Below are 23,254 nucleotides of genomic sequence, written 5' to 3' on the forward strand. Positions count from 1 at the left end.
GTTCACAATATCCATGATGAAGAACACAAGTAGTAATTTCCACACTTTTTTATTCAACACTCAACAGCCGACCATGGTTTCAACACATTGTGTCTTTTTCAAGATTCAAATTTCAGTCAATAGCCCTAATTATAGCTTACTTCTCCGTGAAACTCGGATCGCTCTAGCCATCAGCGCCACGATTGACAACTTTTGTAAACCCATTTAAATACTCGACAAAAAATCCGTTCCCTAATCCATCACACACAGTTTACATCCCCTATTCTGCGCATAAAGAGGTCATGTGCATTCACGATGACTGTAGAATTGAAGACCTTACTGCAAAAACCATCCAATGACCTCTTCGTTCAAAAAATGTGTCTTTCACATTTACGGAAAACTACTCCTACCCTCTCCAAGTGGGACGTCATTGTTCGTTGAAGAGTTCTTGAGATTCTGTCCGGGTCCATTCTCAGATGTAACAGCGAAAAAAGGAGGATAGCTCCGAGCTAGGGTGGTACCAGGAATTTCTGGGATTTTCAGGCCTTCTCACATTTGAGATTAAAAACAAAATACAACAAGTACTGCATAAAATTTTCTCTTTATGTTGATATGAATTTTATTAATATCGAATTAAATGATTGAGGCTCCGTAACACACAAAATAAAACTAATGTAATGATAACCGTATTAAAAATCTTGTCTATGAGTAAAGCGTGTGGGGGGTCACGTGATTCCGTCCCCTCCCCCCCCAAAATCCGCCTATGACCCCGAGCAAGAGTTACTGATGATACATACACACATACAATTCCCATGAATTCCTCTGCTTATTCCTACATATGCTTAGATAGTCTCTTGAGAGATTGTCAATGTAGACATTGTAAACGGGTACCATGAGCGTGCCAGCATAGGTTACTCTCCTGAGGCTTTCGGGAGGTTGGAGACTTTCACGCCCGTGCGTCTCCAGAGAGCAAGAACTGAGGAAGAAAAAATTAGAGGCACCGCCGTGATGAGAGCCCAATTAAACCTCCAAGTAAGGGATAGGAATGGAGGTTGAGAGATAGGGAAAATCCCTCACTGCGATGGAGACAACGGGGCCCACAACTAGCGAAACCATAATTTGATTTACAAACGAGAATGACAGATTTTTCAACGAGGAGGAAAATCCAGTGGGAATCTCGTTAATCCAAATCTCAATGTAGATGGAGAGATAGTAATCCTAGGTGGGTGCTCTGAAGGATGCAACGCACCAGGGCCGGGAACCAAGTCGGAGACTTATAAGCCCGCGCTCCCGGGGAGGGGTTTGGATGGGAAGGAACAAGGAAAGAGGCGCCGCCGCGATAGGAGCCCGTCGTCGCCTCTGGGAAAGGGATCGGGTTGGAAGGGAAGGAACGATAAACACTCTACCGCTACAGAATAGGAAAGGGCCCACTAACTAGCGAAACCCGGCATCAGCCATTTATGTGCCAAAGATTTTGGAAGATTATTCTATGAGGAAGAATAATCCAACGATCAAATCGCTAGATTCTCAATGTATACAGTAAGTTTTTAGGTAATGAGAGTGAGTAAGATTTTCATTGGTAATACTTGGCGTGCTTATTTATTTTATGCTAATGTTATGTTAAGCCAACTTATGGAGGGCAAGATGGGTTACAGCGTTTGCGAAAAAAACCTCATGTCGACTGAAGTAGTCGTCATTTGATGCTTACAAATTTTCAACAGAAAATTTATTCCGGTATGGATAAACGATGAAAATCAAAAGAGAGCTGAACGGATAAAACACTTCGATTTTGCTATTGGTAGTATCAATTGGTATTTTTAATTTTGAGTACGGATTTTGTAGAAAAGTTTACTTTGACTGTTTACAGTTTTGTAACAAGATAAAGATATTAAAATTTCAATACAGAATTTAGGGCTAGAGAAGTACAAAAAATACATACAGGAGAGACTATAACGCGGGTTTATCTTCCTGGCACAAAATAGCATGTTTTTAATCTTAGGCCTGGAGCCAAAACTAAATTATTTACTGAGTAGATGTACATTCCAAGCATAACTGTGGCTAATGAACCACAATGACCAACTATATCTATGGGATTTACTGAATATAAAAAAACTTACCGTTCTGTTCCCAAGATTTTTGACTCGGCAATTTAGGTACGCCGTTTTCCCCACTAGTGCCGTGACGTTTTTCGATGCAGAGGTATCGAAGTAAGGCCCTCCGAGCGAAATGGCCGGAATAGCCGCTTCCACATCATCCTCCACTCCTCCCCCTCCCCCTCCGCCTCCTCCCTCATCTCCGTGGTCTGCACTGACTCCCATCACATCATTCTCCTGCTGGCCATTGTAAAATGCCTCCTCGAAGCGGGTCGACCCTGTTAAAGAAAATTACCATTACTTTCACTATTCTTTGTATTTTTTCATCACTAAAACATCATAACACTCAACTTTCAATAACACTTGAAGAAAAAATCCGACCTTATACGATAAAGCATGGAAAAATTTCATAAATTATTTATTAAAAAATTCTAATGTACAACTCTATATAAAAGCCATGAGCTAATTGCATATCAAAACCTTTACATAAAAACTGTAATTGATGCCTAAGTTCGCATCGCTCTTTTTGTAAGAGCTAAATCATTTATGGGCATTATAAGCCAATAATACGTATAACTATTAACCGATTCTACAAAAATAATTATAATTCTATCTTCTTAAGTGTAAAAAAGCAGTAAGATAGAAAATACATATCATTGAAATGTAATGGATTACTTCCTATAGAGGCAATGATTTCATGAAAGCTCCAAAAACAATTGTTAGTATGAGTAAATATTTATAATAAATTTATCTCATAAATATTTAGTGACAATTAAATCGAGTAAATAGAAACTACTATGAAGTAAAGACTGATATTCAGTATCTTATGAAGAATATATTTTTATGTTTTAGAAAATAATTTTGTTTAATTATGTAAAACATCTTATACGAAATCATAAAAAGTAACAAAACTGATAATTCCAACTAGACGAAAAAATTCTAATTTATTTAATAGTTTCTTCCCTCCATCATTATAAATTACTAGTTTTTTTATAAGAATTACTAACGAAAAATTAGATAAGCACTAGAATATGGAGATAAAATTATTCTGAAAGCTTTAGCCTGTCACGAATCGTAAAAAGTCACGACGGATGAGCTTTAAATATTAACTGAATACTCCTCTCACTTCCAGGAAAAAGTTTTGGAAATATGACTTCCAAAAGAAAAAAAGACACTAGTGCAGACTCGAAGCTCATGCTTGATTCCCTTGGGAGATTACTAGTAGTGAAAAGGGAAGGAAGCTACACCGGAGAGTGGCTTTTAAAAATTGAAAGTTGCTCAGACCGTGTCCCACGGATTTGAGAATTCTCTCTTTTTATACGGAAAACTGAATGGGTAAGAGACGAATGGCGGAGAGAATTTCAACGTTCCAAATGCCTGCACCCTCTCCCTCAACACATCAGTTCGTTTTAATCTCTTGAAAATCTCGGTGCAGCACATCTTTATTCCATCTTATATTTGCGCCCTCCTTTCTTCAAATTACCAACCAACTTGAACAAGTACCATCAGCGTAAAATATTTACGTATTCTCTAATTCATCTCACGTGCTAGCGTCCGCTAATGTAATTTATTCAAAGGCTATTTCCTTTCTCTTTTAATTTCCTCAAAATTGCATTTCCAAAATTCGTTACCTTTCACTCAATTCCCTTCCTAATGTAACTTAGTTGGATAAAATTTGCGAGTGTTGCTAGAAAAAGGCTGAAGTAGATTTTAAATTTCAACTTTATGAAAATGTAAATTTTTAGCCAGCTGTTATTTCCCAAACTTTTTGTCAGGAAATTATTCTTGATGGCGCCTACAGATACTAATATAAAGAAAATGGCAAAAATCACAGGTGTAGGAATGAAGAAAGTACGGAAGTGACTCATAATATCTAAAATTTCTATTTTTTTAAATTTTAGCTTACTAATATAACTGTTAACTTCAGGCTTTATTTTGTGAAAACTCTCCATATTGGAAGTAAAAAAATAGGACTTTGTAACGTTCAGTATTATTTTAATATGGGCACGACCTGGGTTTCGTGACGTGGTTACGTCATCACTGACGACTAACAGTAAACAGTGAAAAATAAACTCACTGTATGATACATAGAGAGGTTAATAGGTGGTTGTTTGTATATTCCAGACTAGCAAGTGCACCATTTCAAAACCCCTTTTTTTAAAGCGACTCCCTAATGGAGAGCATGAATCATTTAATGCCAAATGAATGCCCGAATACTCGGTTGAAAGAAATGACTCATTATTGTTCTTGAACTAAATGCTGTGATGGACCTTTTTAGTTACATAGTAAAAAATCTCAAATTTCCTTCGATAAAATATATTATATATTTCAAGAGTTTTAGCAGATAAAAGAAAATTTCAATGAGTCAGAAATAAATATTTATTTCGTTGCATAGGTTTGAAGTACTTTCCACTCGCGCTAGATGGAGGTACATGGTGCAGTAAGATTTAATTACACCAAACTACGGTGCTACCGTCGGGGTTTGTGAGTTTGAGAATTGATATGTTTTTCAACTTCATTACCGCATGCTTAGTGAAAAAATTGAAGATTCTGACGGTGGGACTTTATTGAACTCATAATAAAAATTGCACAACGCATGCCTTCTTGACAATATCTTGATCTGAAAATGACCGTGTGTTATTCATCACGACTTCACGAGTCATAAACTTTCACTGAATAGAACTGAAACTCAAATCATCCCTGATATTAGGGAAAGGGAAGATAAAGGTAAAAAATTACATTAAACTAGATCAATAAATTTTATGCCCTACCTTTTGATATCATTGAGTTAACGAATGATAAACCCTCTTACAAATGCCTACAAATCATGGAAATTTGGCATATTGAGTACATTTATCAAGAACTTTGTCTCCTTCCTTCGCGAGGAGAGGGAACCTCGGCATGTTTTAATAATTCATTAGCATTTTGACACAAAAAAATCATATAAATTTTAAACTGGAACAATGTCTTTTTTGGCATTAAGTCAAAACAAAATCTCATTAACGTAAGCAGAGATAGTTCTTCATTTAACTCTTCATTCGCCCTCAGCGTCTCTCAGCCAGGGCTCCATAAATCAAAGAAAAAGCTCGGTTTCCATCCAGCTCGTACCCCTCGCGCATTTGCCCGAACCAAAAACAGTCAGCCTCCCCGCAGAGGATGAAAGCGGGCCAATGTTTTTGTCAGGAGCTCGCTCTGCAACGATCCCGTTCCCTTGCATCTACGTCGCCCAATATACACTCTCGCAACGCGGGATCTTGCGAGAAAAATCCCATGCGGAAGTTTCTGCGCCGTAACTTATTGCTCTTTCGGTTAATAGAGTTTAGAAACCAAATTCGTCGCCGTATAAGGCGCCAAAATTCCGTGGTGCATTGCCGGATGCTCCAAACTGGTTGACTTCTGAGAGATGGGATTTAAATTTAGGATTTGAAAAAAATATAGACATGATGATGCATGATAAATTTATTCGTTTACATACCCTCAAACTCCTATCCGAAGATCTTATTTGTTTTTATTGCTTTTTCACCACTAATAACCAAACAAGACCATACTCTGTATAACTTAAAACTCGGGTGTGACGAGAACCCACGATCTTCTAATTAGCCGAGGACTTTATCCTGCCGCCAACAATTTGGAATCTTAAAATTCTATTATGGAAGAGATGGTTCTTTTTTCATAGGAAAATTTACGATATTTATTTCTAATTGTATATATATTTATTACATAATATTTTTATCTAAAATTCAAAGAGGCACTTCAAAAAACGAAAAACGTAAAAAGTGATATGATTATGTGATGCAGATGTTGAAACAGAACACATAATCCTAAACGATATAGTGAGAACTAAGAAAAATAATGTATTCGTATAAATCAAAAGTGAATAAAGTAATAAAGTCTTCCGCAAGCAATTAAATATTAAAAAACGGAAGAAGAGAAGTTGCAGGATATTGCATAAAAAATATTTTAATGGAAATTCTACTCTTTTTTCATGCGGGAAGATAAATTAATATCTCTTGGCTCACAATGCCATACAATATCTCAACTAACGTAAAATATTAATGACACAGTTAATCTAACATCCTTCATCAAAAATTAAAAAAAATGCCAATTACCGGCCGCCAAGAAAAGTGCTCTTTTATTTATCTAAGAAGAAAAATCTTTCTGAAGTCGTTCATTTCAGCGAACAGATTCCAATTTCATATCCACATCTCATTTTACCGCCTTATTCTTTTTCAATTCTCTCGAAAAAAGCCATAGCCTTTTTTCCCCTTACATCTCAATATTCCATTCTGGCCACCATAATCACCACAGTCTTTTCAATCTCATCTCTTCTTCTTATTCAAAGAGCACCATCAAAATCCATTCCCATCTCTCCTCTCTTTTTTCCCTGTTCACTATGGAATGCTTCTCAAGTACACCATTCTTACTCCTTTTCCCTAGATTTTCTTTTCATTCTCCTGGTAAATTAGTTATCCATCTTTCCACATAAGTAATGAATGAGTATTTCTTCGTGATATACTTTCTTAACAAACTTGAATTAATTTCACTGCGAGTCATTTACTACCTACGCCTTTATTTATTGCGGGTTCTTCCTACATCTTAAAAATAGTATCCAAATTCATGCCTTAAGTTGAAAGAAAAAAAATATATAATTCGATTTTCATATCAGAATCCAAATTAAATATTATGTCTCTTTTTTCTGCGGGCATTGTAGATCACATTTCATCAAAATATACATATTAGTAAAAATATATTAGTAATGAATGATATTATATTATAAATAATAAAGCAATAAATACTAATTATATTTTAGGATTCCATCATGCGTGAGTACACATAAGACAAAGTTTGAGCAATGTGTGAGGTAATACAATGTAGACGCTGCTTTTTTTAGTTTTACAACTACAAAGAGATAAATAGTTATAGTAAGCCACAAACTTAAGAATAAAGGTGTGTAAAAATTATTTTGTCAAGTATTGTACTGTCATGCGCTGATAGATAATATTTCAGGAAGAATGTAATAATAAATGTTTTATTTATTTATTCACAGTATTTCATCTTTTGAAAGAAATTTTGCAACATGTCAATATTTTCTTAATGTCGTTGTAGTAAAAATCAAATTTTTTACTCATAACACAAATATTTTTTCATAACATATGATATTATTTATATTTGCATCTTTTAATGAGTGAGTATAATTACTATCTACATAAAAGTTTCTCCTTTCTATTAAAGCATCGAGCATTAACTCATATTTTAGTGAAAAAGATGGAAATGTAATCGGGAGGTATTTTTGCTTCGATAACCAATGGATTTTTTTATCCCAATTGGCATCAGACAGGCATTAAACAGGCACAGAGCTGGAAATAGAGTTAAGTTCATCACAACTCAAGCTCATAACTTTAGCAGCACCCGGCATGTAAATGCCACTATAATTGCTCATTTATATTTTTCCAAGCCGCAAAGGAATGATACAAACATTCCAGCTGTTGGCTACGATGAATGAGCAAGATAGACTCACCTAACACGAAAATATATCTTTTCCAGTATGTTTACCAACCCAATTATTGCATTATGCCTGGGTTACATCAAACTAACTGTGACTCCAATTTACGCAAAGAATTACACGCTTCGATGCATTCACGGTGAAGATAAATGGAATTCTCTTCAATTTCCATGCTAAGTTCACGTAACTATAATTAAACAGTGCTCACAGATAAGTTCGTAAAGCCGCATTTGCAATTTGATCCCTTCCCAAACACGAAGTTTCACAACTCAATCATCCTTGCATATTCACCGGTCGGAAAGAGATGTAAGTAATCTGATGAGAGAACTACAGTTACCTTGTAGGACAATGACTATTTTTAATCAAAGTTTACTAAATAATCTCTTAGCATTTTAATATTTTTCTTATAAACCAAATGTAATTCCATCAAATTTTAATATCCATAAATATTTAGGCGGCAGAAAAAATATATTTGGATTTATTTCAGTCACCCACTGAAAATCATGCCTATAAGCACATCTTCATCTGTTCCTAAATGCAGTTATTAAAACATGAATAACGGTTTAGCTCGGAATAAATGAAATAATAACAATTGGATGCATGGAAAAACTATTATGCACGACGATAATCCACCGAGAATATTGTTAGAGACAACCTATTGGCCACCAGCCATTTTTCATTACAAGTAATGTTAATAGACTACCTAATAAATGTATGCCTTTGTTTTAAAATCATAAGAATTTTGGAGTCAGAGTATTTGTACACACCTCACACTTACATATGTACAGAAAGTTTACAAATGCGAAGTAAAATAAATAGGGAAAGATATTTTACGGCTTCTACGCATTACTAGCCAAATATATTTTTTTAAACACGACCTGATGATTAGCGGCTATAATTCTTTTGCAAAGTTCTTCAGATACCGTTACAACACACTTACAGGGGTTGTATCTGGTAAGAAAACGGAGCGGGGTTTTTGTTGTGGGCGATGAACCAACTTCCAAAATCAAGAAGGATTGAACCCCAGCATTTAAGTTCATATGATAGACCAAAATAAGTCCAAGATGTGAGAGGAGAGAAAATAAGTTACATATTGAGTTTTTGAAGAAGTATCGGTGAGTAACCCCAACATATTTTTACGCTGACGGTACACAAAAGAAACATTGAAAACTAATGCTTAAAGAAAACAACAATACTTACAATTTTAAATACGAAAATACTTGTAATAATGTGAGACTGACTTTTACTTCTATGGTGATTCAAAATGTATTTATTACCCATTTCTTTACAAATATCCTGTGTGCTTTCTGGATAATTGGTTAGGAAACCCCTTCTTTTTACCTAAGGATGACCCCTAGAGGTTTCGTACATTTTTCCAACTTCTCAACTGAATTTAGTTGAGAGAAGTGATAAATCTACAGAAAGAGAGGGTGAAAGAGGCTTTTGGCACGAGGTAAGAACAAGACGGGAGAAGACGAGGCGTGTGAAAAGGTCTGAAGAAAATGGAAAAATGTGGTGCCGTGAAGAACAAGAGAAAGCGAAAATCGCGGTTACGGACTACAGAAGAGCCTCCTCTTTCTTCCTCTCTCTCGTACACAACACTGCTTCGAGACAGGCACGCCAACACGCACCGACACTCTTGGCCCCCTCGAGAAATGGGACTCGCGTGGGTCGTTAAGGAGCCGAACAAGACGTAGGTCTCTCTTCTCTTGGAGAAAGGGTTTTGCGGAGATATATGGCACGGGGAGAAGGCGGATGGAAATGGACGAGATGGTGGAGGAGGTGAAGGAAAGAGATGGAGGCACTCATTCGTAAGATAGCAAGGTGGGCGTGAGGAACGAGGAAAGAGGAAAGAACAGAGTGGGGACTCACTCTTACTCCAATGGTGATATTCAAAATATGCAATCAAACACTTTTTTTTTACAAATATCCTGCGTCTTTTCTAAGGAATTGTTCTGGATATTTTTAATTTGTGAATAATGTTTATTATTAGTATCGGTAACTTCTTTCTCCTTTTGCAAGGCTAATAACTAAAACAAAACAAAATCGTAGGTAATATAACAATCGTTGAAAATGAAATGACACTGACACACTGTGAGTTAATGAGTTTTACAGAAAACACCTGGAGTAAGGTAAGTTGAATTTTTATCAGAATAACTTAAGATGAAACAAGGTTGTTTTCATTTTATATGCGTTTAATATATTAAAATTTTGCATAGCATTTGTGCTCATATTATTTAAAAAAAATTATTTCAATATAACTATATGTATTGTTGCTTGATTTGTGCATCAGTTTTTAATTTCTTTTTGTCTGCCATCAACGTCAAAATCTGTCGCATTTTTAAGAGTTTTGTCTTTTTATTATTATTATATTCCGCTGATGAAGATGAAGAACATCGCAGAACCGTTGCTATCATTCTGAAGTAAGACAATTTTATTTCCTGACAACACACTCCGCGAAGAAAATTATGAATAGTTTCAATAACAACGAAGGTTGATATTTAATGTGAAAACCCATTTTAATGATGGTTTTAACTGAAAAATTTATTTTCGCCTCACATTTTCGGTGCCGCAGCATGTGGCGTTCTGTTTTTTAACCTTTTGCGTATGTTGCTATCGGCGTCAACATGCACAGTGATAAACGCAAACGAATTATTTCGCTATTATTCGCGTTTACTTTCTTTTTACCGCAGAATTATTATTAACTTATTGCCTGACAACAAAATACAATCCACCTTTAGTTAAAACTGAAGCAAATGCAATTTCTTGCAATAGATATCCATTGAAATTTCTAAACAAGCTTAAAGAAAGAAAAATACGAGTTTTCACTTTCATACATAGGAAGGCAATCAGCACTATCGATGCTAAATAATCATTTAGCTTGAACGGGAAAAAAGTTTAATCCTATTGATATTAAAAGTAATGAAATAACAACGAAGATAAAATATGATTATGTTGTAAAAATTATACACTTGTGGCAAAATCTAAAGAAGTTATGGACTGGTAGGTATCTCATGAAAATGGATGATGAAGCTCATGAGAAATAATAGGGGATTTTGGCAGCCATGCACACGATGCTATTTATTGGCGACGCACGGGAAGCTTAAGGAAATAGTATAAGGGCCAGTGCGTGTTACCGGATGATTCAAAGTTTGTACACGTGGGATTGTTGTGCATCACAAGTGTTCGTCCCCATGGAAATCAACTCTTGAAGGGTTAACATCCTTCCCGTCCCAAGACGACGAATTGCCTCCTCCACGATGGATCACCACTCCAATTGACGAAGGAGATCCCAACCTCCAACCCAGACGCCCCCGCTCAGCCAACCAAAAATTGTGCTGCCCACACACCCTCCACTGAAACTAATCGCGCACTTTGCATACGATCGATTTAAAGGTGTGTTTCCCAAACAACCATTTAAAACGTTTAACATTTCAATAAATGCCTTTGATTTCGTTGATATCTGAGTAAATGCTTACTTTACAATTGATTGATTTTATTGATCCTTTTCGGAGGACCGTTCTTTCGGGTAAGTAGTTATTTGTAGTATTTATAGGGTGCGAACTACAGGTGATATCATTTGCGCAATGAGAGCAGGGTAAGAAAGGAAGGGTTGAGAGTAATCCGGAGTCGGCGAATACGAAATGCGGCAAAGGGATCACGGCTTAACGTACCATCCGACGGACAGAGTGTTGCGCTTGAAATGTCCTCCGCGCAACATTCAAGCATTGATCGGGCAGTCCCAGAAAATTCATTGCCAATGCAGGGATCTGAACCATCCGCGGTGAGATGCTACCATGCCAACCCGATCCCTACCGATCTTTCGATTTCGCATGCCATGGTATGTTAAATTGGTATGACTTCCGAACTATCAGATCAGTTTAGAATCAGAGCATGAAAATTTTCAATTTTACAAAATTTATTAAGTTTATAAACAAAAAAATTAAATTTCATTTTTTTCTCACAGTTTAAACTAAACCAGCTAAATTTGAAATCAAGAAATGGTAAAAATTTCACCAATGTACAGGGTATAAATAATCATATGATTATTGTCATTAATTTACCCATTTAAAATTTCCTGCACGGCGGGCAGAAAAAAGCACTCAACTTTTGATTTTGTGAATTTGTGCCCAATCTCTATCACCAAGGAAGAATGTGTTTGACTTATAATTTGTATTATTTTAAGCGAAATAGAGAGTGATATACACATCTTACATTTTAACTAGTATTACATGACCTTCCTGCTTTTCAAATATATATTTGTTACCATAAAAACAAATACAAAACTCGTATGAAAAAGTAACATCTTTCCACATGATTTCACTCCCCCTGGAATCGATTCTCGATGGGTTAAATTTCTTCTCGTCCCTCAACGATGCAATGCCCTCCAACGCACGATGAATCACCACTCCAATCGACCAAGGAGATCCCAGCCATCAAACCAAACGCTCGGGCGCGCCCTCTTTCAAACAGCCGTAAGATCCACTACCCCACTAGCATTCTCCATTCTCCACGTCACGCTGGCTATAAAAATAAAATGATAAACTATCTATTCTACTGTGAAAATTGGATCCTTGAAATAACATCGAATTCTTACTAGTAAACGGTTGGGGAAACGTAGCGAAGACTTAAAATAGTCAATGAAACATATTTGTCCAAATTTTATAGTTCTAATGTTAACTAATGCCTGAATCACACGATTTTGGCCAAGTTAATTGAAATGTATATAATGTATATTCTAAAACTAGGGATGCGAGTAAACGACTTTTAGGACAAAACGTATAATGCAATAAGACGTCTTTGCCTAAATCACACTGCACCTTTGGACATTTTGGGAGAAGATGATGCTTGGGTTTTATGCAATTTTAAAACGGACAGCTTTGTCTCATGAAAGGTAGAAAGGAATGTTGCAGAAATCAATATTGCTAATAAATAATTTTATAACAACGAGCTAAGTTCAGAAAAAAATCTATAATATAAAAAAGCACGTACGCAGCAAAAAATCGATTACTCGGCGGTTACCTGATGGGCGCAGAAATGAAAAATAGGACAGCACCAAGGGTGATTATAATTATCAACATGCTAACAGGAAGCTTGCCAGAGCCCACGAATTTTTTTGTATTGGGTGATTCAATCTTTGCACAATAAATTATATTTCTGATCGTCATTCAATCCCATTATTTTCAGAGAGCAATATAATTTTATCATAAAAAAGAATTAATTATTTCTCAAGAAAAAAAATTAAAGAAAAAAACCATCAAAAAGGTGATAATCAAGAAGTAACAGTTGTCTATCGAAAGAATGATCGGTGGCTGCTAGCTTTTGATGATGAACTGATGAAGATAAAATCCTGTAGAAGTTTTAATAAACACTGTGTGGCATATAACAAAATTTATTCTTGAACCCACCCTGTCACTATTCCACGAAGTGAACTCACGAATCATTGATTTAACTCTCAATCCATTCTAATTTCCCCTTTATCCACTGGGAAATTCCAATCATTTATTGAACCCAGGTTCCTAGTTTTATCTTTTCTTGCTCTCCTTTGTAAAATCACGACCGCAATATGGGGATATAGTTGCTCCCCAGTTACTGGAACACTCCTTACCTTACCGCCGGCCACCCTGGCTTCCGACCCTTACAATTGCCCGCCCACGCACTGTGACGCAGCGGACAAAAGGGGCTGCTGTTCGAGGGGTGGCAATCTCCGTGATTAGCAATCCCATGAGAGGATGGTCCTGCCCCTGCCCGTTTCCATTCAACCACCACCTCTTTGTGCTCTCCCCCAATAGGCAGCGTTGCTTCCCCAGTGCCTTCACATCCCGTTTGACCCCTCGGTTATCTGTGGTTATTTTTATCTCCGATCCTTACACTTTTCTGTGTTCTTTGATCCTTATATCCCTAAGTTTTCTGCTTTAAAAACAAAGACATGACGAAGACTATGCATACCCTTTTGTACTATTTATGTGTTCTGTGAATTTCATTTCGTAAAATTCAGTGGCTTCTAAACAAAATTTCGTACACATGAGCAACTTCGCCCAGAATCTTTCATGTTTTGATTTTGGTGTCAGTATTTTACGTATTATTTTTCCAGATTTAAATACGCGGTACGTTACGGGTACGTACGTTTTATTAACGTTTTATGCATGTTGAGCGCCGTGATCCCCCTGGAAATTAAGCAAGAAATTAAGAAAGGTAAGCAGAAAAGTTAAGAAAGTAAGCAAGTGTGATTTTAGGGGTGCGCTCATTCCAGCAAGATTGAAATGTTTAACTACCAGGTAACGTGATCCTGTAGGACCTAATATCAACGATAGCGTGTGCTTGCGTCATTTATCTCGATTGAAAAATATATTTCCGTCACATTAAATTCAGAGGAAGGAGACTGGGGGCCACTATTTTAATACAGCCTGTTTACAATGATTTTCATTCACTATCTTTCTCCATTTTCAATAATGATATTGATAATGATATTGAGGTTGGAGACTTATTTATTGCACCCAGCTCTTGGCTACCTACAACTCAGCCACTATGGGCACTTGGCTTGTATTTATTCAGAGTTATTAACGTTCCGATGATTATTCACATGTTCATGGGTCTCCTTTAATGCTCCCTTCTACCCTATTCCGAACCACACTGTACTTAACCACACCCAACCTCATGCTCCCATTCAAAACCACATTTTACACACCTTTAACATTCAGATAAGACATTGATTCTTCAACGGGGGCACGAATGACCTTGACGCCAGAAGATGGCTGTATTGTTCTAAAACCCGATGGTTTTACATTTTTGACCTCACAATAATATTTTGTAGCTGTAGATTTTACACTGGAAAATAAAATGTAAGCTAATTGTATCCAAGGTTAGGAAACGTAAGCTAAATGTATCCAATAAACTGCTGCAATAAATTGATAAAGATATTATATTGAAGCCAAAAGTCATCAGATTTCATTACCATGGTAAAACAAATATACGATTGCAAATAACGACAAAGAGTAAATCAGCTAAAATAAGTTAATGAAATATGCAATAACATGTCATATTATCTAAAGTGTAAATGAACTGAGCGAATATTTATTTTTTCCAACTTTATGTATACACGATTAATGTTTCTCCAAAAATACCAAATATAAATTTCTGGTTGGCATGCGATGAGAAATATTGAGATATCAACGTTCATAAGAATTCTCAAAAGTTACTGTTTTTCCTCGTTTTTGGAATTCCTAATGTTCCGAGTGCTTGCCGTGGCTTTCAAATCAGCCACCCATTTATCTTCAACCTCCTCCTCATTTATTTTTTTGACTCGATTATATTTCATGCAGCCTTTATCCTATTTCATCATTAAGCATGTTTTCCTCTCTTCCAACCTCATTTCTTCCTCGCTGTTAACGTCATTATCCACTCTACCTCTCATAACTCTTATACCCTTATCCTTCATCCAGACAGACCTTCAAAGACATAAATGCAGACTCTCTAGTAAACGATATTCATGTCCTTATTTTAATACGCTTATTTAATTGCCTAAGATATTTCGTGGTCTTTACAACATAATCGGTTATGCATATGTATCATTTTCATTTCTTTTGCTGTATTTACCAAAGAATTTTTTCGTCACACATCTCAAATTACCAGTTAGCGCGGTACCCGTTCAACTCTCAGATCCAACATTTTTACCCGGAAAATGCTCTACTTGGGTAGAAATTCAACCGTTACCGCATTTATACCGTTTATAGCAATTCCGTTACCCGCGTAATTTATACATTGACTTCCCACTTAAATTTTCGTCGAATGTATATTTGTTTTTGTATTAATCAACATTATTTTACCTTTTAACAGCTAGAGAAGTACACTTTTACCGCCTGTGAACTCTATGAGGCTTTTTGCGGATCAACACCACCAACTCCATTTCCGCTTTTATAACCATAGTTGAATTAGCAACACAAATAATGGTGGTGTTTGAGACATTGGATCAAAAGGAACCATTTTATGACTTCACAAATATTCTATTAACAAGAAAATTTCATTGAAAAACTGATTCCAAGATAAACGGTGATGTCAAATAGAATAACAAATAAAAAAAATCAAATGTATCTGTACATATTTAGTTTTACATATATATATTTTAATACTACACTGGAGAAAGTAGTAACCGAAAGTAAATTTAGAGGAATTTAATAAGAGAAAAATTCCGTATAAACCTTCAAATTAGAGGAATCATAATTTATAATTCTAAACATTGAATGCTTGGATTTCCATTTTACCTAATTTGTTTGTAAGTAATTACAATTGATCATCCTCTCCTAAACATTGAAAAAGGAAAATTGAGTAGATAACTGCGTCCAACTCGTCTCCGGATTCTGGAACGATGATGGTGATAATTTCACATTTCACCATAGGAAATTCAAAGGCACATAACCCAAAAATACTATCGATCACCCATGATTCAATTCGCCGATTGAATGAAAATTCATATCAACAGACGCCAATATGCCTTGTTTCCATACCACAAAATATCCATCCACCCTCTCTGCGGCTGCTCATAAAACATGTGCTTTCACCCTTTCTCTTTTTCCGAAGTGTTTAAATCTCCTCCTACAAATTCTTTCATATACATGCATAAGCGAAATACAATTTCTAGAAAAAAATGCCCTCTACCGGGAGTTAAACAACCACTGAATCTCCGTCCCGGTCAGCAACACTAATCAAACACTAATTCATACGTCACTATTCCCAAGGTTCATCTGCCATTTAGATATCAATCTCTATGTACATTTCCTCCTGCTCTCATCTTTACTTACACACACACTATTCATGTTTTTCCACCAACATAACGTAGAATGGATACCGCTTTCCATTCCTTTACGAATTATTTCTCTGTGATACAACTTGCATGATAAATGACTCTCTGATTTCCATCCTCCTCCCTTTGGGTGTATGACTTATGTTGCGGGTCCACAAAAAATGAATCAAGGTCCCAAGGATCGAATTCTTAAATATGCGTTGAATGGCATAACCATCTTTCAAAATTGCGTCCATAAAACGCAGGGGAGACTGGAAGAGTTTGGAAAAAGTTCTAAGTTTTAAGCAGAACAGGAGTATGCAAATGTTTGAATGAAACTACATTGCTATTTATGCGATGGATGTCCACATAACAATTTGACAACGTTTGAATGCAGTCAGAATGAGGGTGAAGCATTTGACTACCTCTCGGCATGAGTTCCAGTCAGAATATCTCTTTAATCACCTTCTACCTTATGCACACCCAAACGCCTATGCTCACATTAGAACCATGCAGATACAGTTTATTCCATCACGTTTGTGTTTTTTTTACAGTCTCGCGTGGCAAACACGTTTACCCTTGAAAACGTCGGCCAATGTCCCATCACGGGTACAAGGGAATTCAATCACCATCCAAGTATCACTTCCTATTCAACACCATCCCACTACGCCTTGTGTAATGTTAGCACGTAGTACATTACACTGAGCCAACTTCGTTTACCTTCTGGCTACGCTATGCAACGACCCGCTTACTCAATCGTTTTGTATGTTCTCCTCCGTACTCTACCATTTAACCTGCGCTTGGTTAGCGGTGAATAAATCAAAGTCGTCTATACTCACGGCTTGCAACCAGTTTACCGATAAGAAGCTTAAAGGGAAATAAAATAAACAAGCAGAGCCAAATCAATGCCTGAATTTACCATTGTGTTGAGGATTAGAGATAGTTGAGAGTGCTTATAAACATGTGACACTAACTTACATCGGATTTAAATGCAAGGTACGAAACTTGAAGACATTTATATCATTAATATGAGAGATTATATCATTTAAAACTTGCATAAAAATTGTAGCGGAATCATTAAAAACAAAATCTATCCTTAAGTTGTAAACATACAAAAAATGTGCAACCACCAATTAATTTCAAGATTAACTTAATAACGTTACGAGAAAATCCTCTGATTCCCAAAAAAATAACAATCATTCTACAGTTAAGATAAAACGCTGCTAGTGTAACAATATTTTCTTCACTTCCGACTAGTGTATATAGATTTCAACACGGTGTAACATATACAATTACGGTTTACAAAATTCTCTCAATTTTTTAACAGTAACAGAGGGGATTTTTTTAAACTGTGTTTAAACAGAATATTTTGCAATGTTTCGAATCCGATCGCAAGTGAATAAATCATGGTGGAACTAGTAGAGTGTGGCTCTTTCCTGATAGTCATGATGGAGTTCCATCACCTACACCTCAAACCACTGCACTCAAACGGTTAATTTTCCGCCAACAAATAATCATAGAAAATGTAATAAGTATATAAATGATAGGGATGGTAAAATTGCAAAATAAGGCATACAAATCGGGCAAACTCACTGCAAAGGGGCAAAATAGTTACAAGTTTGGAAACAGGAGGATAGAGTGACAGGCAAGAGCAAAAAGTGGAGTGGATAGTAAAAATTTAAAGCTAAAGGCGAAAGTTCACTTCAAAAGAGACTCCGAAAACCTCTCTGCGGATCGAATTGCCTCGCATCCAATACGAGGCTCTCGAGATCCACGAGAAAATAGAAGGAATGATAGTGAGGAAGAGAGACAGCTAAAATTCCATGAATAATTAAGTGGCCCTGGAGGTACTTTGACGGGATTTTAACTATTTTTAATCTCAAACTTCAACTAAAAATGCAACTACTAATACTCTCAACTATAGTTACATCTATTTTTCATGAAAAGTCTTGAAAATACCCAAAGAAATAAGTGAAAAAGAATAATTTATGATGGATCTTTTTAAACCACAATTGAAAACTTTTAAACAATATTTAGCATAAGTGAATAATGATACTACAAACATCATACTCCATGTTGGAGTAATAATAGGAAAACTATGGAAGCCTCAGGCTTTGCTGCCTTTTTAGCCAACTTACTTTGGAAATATAGCACCGTGAATAGTAAGGTCATATTCCTATACCAAAGATTTAACTTAAACAATATTTAAGTAAGCTTTTAAACAATATTTAGCATAAGTAAATAATGATATTACAAACATCCTACTCCATGTTGGAGTATTAATAGGAAAACTATGGAAACCTCAGGCTTTGCTGCCTTTTTAGCCAACTTACTTTGTAAATATAGCACCGTGAATAGTAAGGTTATATTCCTATACCAAAGATTTTATTAACAGTAACAGTGTTATCACTATTATAAGTGAAACACACCTCACACGATATCACTGCCGTCACTGCGTTAGTGTCCTCTATACTGTGGAAGATAGACATTTAAAATGCAAAATACACGATAAAAATGGAGAATCTAACTTTAAAGGGGCAATGTGGTGCACGAATTCGGAGAAAGAACCACAGAATTATAGGCAAGAGTGAAAAATAGAGTGTATAGTAAAAATTAAAAGCTGAATGCGAAAAGAAAGTACTTTCAATGTTAATTGCACTTGTTTATTTGTAGTAAATTTTATGAAGGAGTTAATTAGTACACAGTAATAGTTTCTTCATACAGTAGAAATGGTTTTGTTGCCAAGAGGAAAGAGAACCGCGGGAAGGGGAGGGAATTCACACCCCCTCCATACCCTTTCCTCCAGCCTTAATACCCTATTGCACCGTTCCGAAAGCACGTTGGGTGGAGATGAGGGGTCGGAGGTTTGTGGAAGGAGGGAGGATCGCTGCTCCCAATGCTCTTCAAAAATTCCCGTCCACACGTACGACCCTCATCCCAGTGGCGCTCTGATGGCGCCTACTCGCGCCCATTAAGTGGAACTAATTCCGTCTTTAAGTTCCTGCTGGGAGGGCTGCGGGGAGGAGGGAGGAAATAGAGCGAGGAGAGGGTGAGGGGATGGTATTTGAAACGAAGCACGATCCAGGGTGGCAGAATACATGGGAAAAACGGGTAAAAATACGGGAATTACCGTGAAAATCCGGGAAAAACAAAACTCAGGAACTAACTCAAAAATAATCTATTATTTTATTAAATAACACGCTAAGTTCATGCTTCCGGAGTATCATACCATAAGGGATTCAGAAAGTATTCGTCTTGTTATACTCACTGCGGCAATTGATATAACAATACCACCTGTTTCAAGGTGTCACACATACTACGTAACACCTTGAAATTATATTTCCCAATTAACTGCATTCTTAAAAAACTATGCCTTCTCTTTGAAATATGAAATTAGATCTCTCAACTGTGATCGATTTTTAGCTCTGTAGAAATAATTCTTCTTATGGAGTCTAGCAAAGGGAATACATAAAATTTCATTGCGTTACATTAAAACAAAACGGAGATGTGAAATGAAGAATTCGAGGACTCTGGTATGGACTCGGGAATTATACGGGGTGAGGAAAAAGTCTTGCCCTGGTTGTAAAAATTTATTGCAGAATGAACGTTTGGCATAATAATTTAAATTTGATGATGTTACATAGGTCAGTGTCTTCAAGGCCAGTTTCGTTAGTGAATTTCAAAGTGTGTGCCTTTGGTGGATAGGAGAATGTCAAAGCGGTGTTTCAGATCCCACCAAAACACATTACAAATCACCTGGCGGGAACTGGAATACCGCTTCGACATCCTCCGAGCTACCAAAAAAGCACACACCGAAGTTTACCAACGTAAAGGGTATCAAAAAAACTGGTAAGACTATGCATCAGCATAGAATTATAATTATTAGGTACTTATTCTTATCCCATCTGGTCTATCTCTTCACAAACCTATATTTCATCCCTGAACTCTGTCAGCAATTTCTTTGCTGAAATACTAAAAAGCATATTACCGCATTTGCGTAACATCTCCACGGATGTTATCCTCTCCTCCCTCTCCATCCCTGATGTCACTAACCATAGACTCACAGCTGATTTAAAAATTATTTATAATTTCTCCATTCCACCATTAAATGCCTGAATTGCTCGCATTTATCAATTTTAAATTCCATCCCGCCCAACCCGTTTTCATCCCCTAAACCACATGCCCATTCCTAGACATTCAATTACTAATTGTTCATTTTTCTACCGCATTGGTGATCAGTTGAACTCACTCCCTCCACATATTGACCCCTTTGCGCTTCCATTGAAATCATTTATAAGCCGTTTTAGGTTTTTTTTATAAGTTACTGAAGTAGTCTGTTCCTCAAGATTATTGTTGTCTTTTTTTGTAAACTTAATTCTTGTTTCTACTTGTTATATTGCTTTTTTGTCCCCTAATTTATGGATTGTTAACTAGCCACTATAAAATAGCAACAGTGCTGTATGTGATTCTCTATATTTAAAGAAATATCTTTAAACGAGAGTCTCAACGAGGACCTATCTAACTTCTCTCCTCCCTTCTCCGAGCTGTGTATATGTGCGAGCAATGAAAAAAAAAAAAACCTTTCAAGCAGTATCATCAGGCATTCCACCTCTCCCAAAGCAGCCCTCCGACCACTCTTAGGAACGTCTCCCTCCTCCCGCTTTCGTGAATCTCTACTTTTTCCCACTCTTCCCAACGCTGCGGTCCCTCACTTCATGCATAGAGAATGAGCACCAAATCTACGATCCTTCTGCTATCTTGACGTGCAATGCAGGCGCCGGCGCCATCGTTGAAATTCCCCCATTTCATCCCAACCCCCTCCCCTTCCATCCCTACCAACCTCCCCGCTTTTCTCTCTCCAACCCTCACATCCTTTCGCCACACTTCCGTAAACACCCGTCTCTACTTCCTACATTCCAACCCTCCTTTACTTCCTCATGCGCCTCTCGCCAAATTTTCATCCCTCTTTACGGTTGCCTCTTAGCATGCTACAATGTCGCACTCTCTTACCAGATAAGAGGGGTTGAGAAGCCTAGGGTTACAAGTGATTTCATATTCCAAACAGAATTTGGTACAAAAATTAGGTAAAGAAAACAAAAGAGATCAACTAGATATTAAGTAGTGCAGTTAATGTTTCACTTGATTTTAGTATAGAACAGACTCGCTAATACCTTTTGGCAGCCAATTTTTTTAAATATTTCCTTTAAAAATTTCTGTACCTAAATCTCTTTAGAAAGAAAATCATTTACACCCCCTTGCTTATCACCCCTTCATATTTATGATAAAAACTACAAATGGGAATTTCCAAGCTTTAAAATCCTATCCAATCCTACAATGTCGCACCTTGGACGTCGTTTGACCATTTTATGTGGAATTAACTATTTTAATTTTCAATATTATACTTTGAGTTATCGCTAAAAAGCTGTCTCCGTTACGTTACTTTTGAATCAGATGACGAAGTCAAAAATGCCAACCTATTGCTGGCTTAACTTTTTAAGTAACATCAACTAACATTGATAACCCGCCATACTTCCGTAAAATACATTCCAACCCTCCTTTGCTTCCTCACGCGCTTCATGCCAAATTTTCATCCTCTTTACGGTTACGTCATACTACAATGCCGCACTTTTTCACCATGTATGCATGATGATAACAAAAAATGGTAATTTCCACACTCAAATACAAAACTCAACTACCTAAAATGTTTTCGACATTTAATGTAATTTTCAAGGTATATAGAATGGTACCCTCAACTACTGACCATGGAACATCATGTTAAATCATGGTCGGTAGTTAAGATTTGTAATTAAGCTGTAAATTATCTCTTATTACCGTTTTTATCATGGATATATCGCAATTCCACGAGATCATGTATAAAACGAGTTTATATGGTTCATGTAACTACAGTAAAATATGGTTATAACGCGAGCCTTGGGGGACGTAGTTCATACATGCATTATCGAAAACCCGCGTTTTTACGGGAAATAAGAAGGAAACTCTGAAACTAAATATTACCAAAAGTTTACCTCCATAGAAAGTATCAACGATTTAAAGATGATATTTTATTAATAGTTGCTCTCGGCTACCTCTGGTCTCCGGCGCCACATTCTCATTCCTGAGGACAGTGTTAGTACAAAATTTCCTAATCCTCTCCTTCCTCATCGGCTCAAATCTGTTAAACTCATTCCTCACCTTCTTTGATTGTTCCCAACCCTTAAGCCATACCTCAAACTGTTTGGTTTTTGGGAATTGTTTCTTGTGAAATAAGTTTTTGTGTGGCTTTTTATTCTCTGTTTTCTATTCAAGCATACCACATTATGGCGTGACACATCGAAACCTAGGTTGTGAGTCGTGCCGCGTCGATTTTATACGTTACTATTTATAGTTCGTACATTAAAATAAACCCGATACAGTCGCAACGTTCTTCTTGTGCTGATTCCCATCGGTTAATTAACATTTCTCGAACTTAATGCTTATCTTGGAGGCAATCTATTAATCCTCTTTCGTAACTGTTTTCTTAGAAATTTTCTCAGTGCAAAAGAAGAGCCAAATAAGCAGGCCATCTAATGAAAGATAAAAAATAAACTAGGTTTATCCAATAAATAATTGAAATTTGTCTCTGAAAGGAGGGGAAGTAAGATGATATCAGCTTGCGGGAATAACGTCTTTTAAGATATGTAAAATACCACATTTTCAATGTAATTCATTTTCGCATTTACTACCACTCCCTTACCATGTTTTGCGGACCTATCTGGTTGTAATTCTTAAATCTATTCAAGTAAGGCATTTAAAATTCTGTCTACTACATCTAAAGATCTTATAGCACGTTTTCCTACATTATAAAACACCTTTAAGTGCAATTATTTTATCACAGTCCGCCCATTGGTATCTTTACGTGTA

The 23,254-nt window shown here is 36.5% G+C and overlaps 1 protein-coding gene across 1 annotated transcript in view; it reads right to left on the minus strand.

The window, feature by feature from the left end:
- LOC124165689 (lachesin-like) overlaps nt 1-23,254 on the minus strand; it is a 270,532-nt gene that overhangs the window by 114,115 nt on the left and 133,163 nt on the right. Inside the window, exon 2 of the mRNA XM_046543173.1 lies at nt 2,097-2,350. Coding sequence (XP_046399129.1) covers nt 2,097-2,350 — 254 coding nt within the window. The remainder of the gene's footprint in view (nt 1-2,096; nt 2,351-23,254) is intronic.

This window comes from Ischnura elegans, chromosome 9, assembly GCF_921293095.1.
Source record: "Ischnura elegans chromosome 9, ioIscEleg1.1, whole genome shotgun sequence".
NCBI lineage: Eukaryota > Metazoa > Arthropoda > Insecta > Odonata > Coenagrionidae > Ischnura > Ischnura elegans.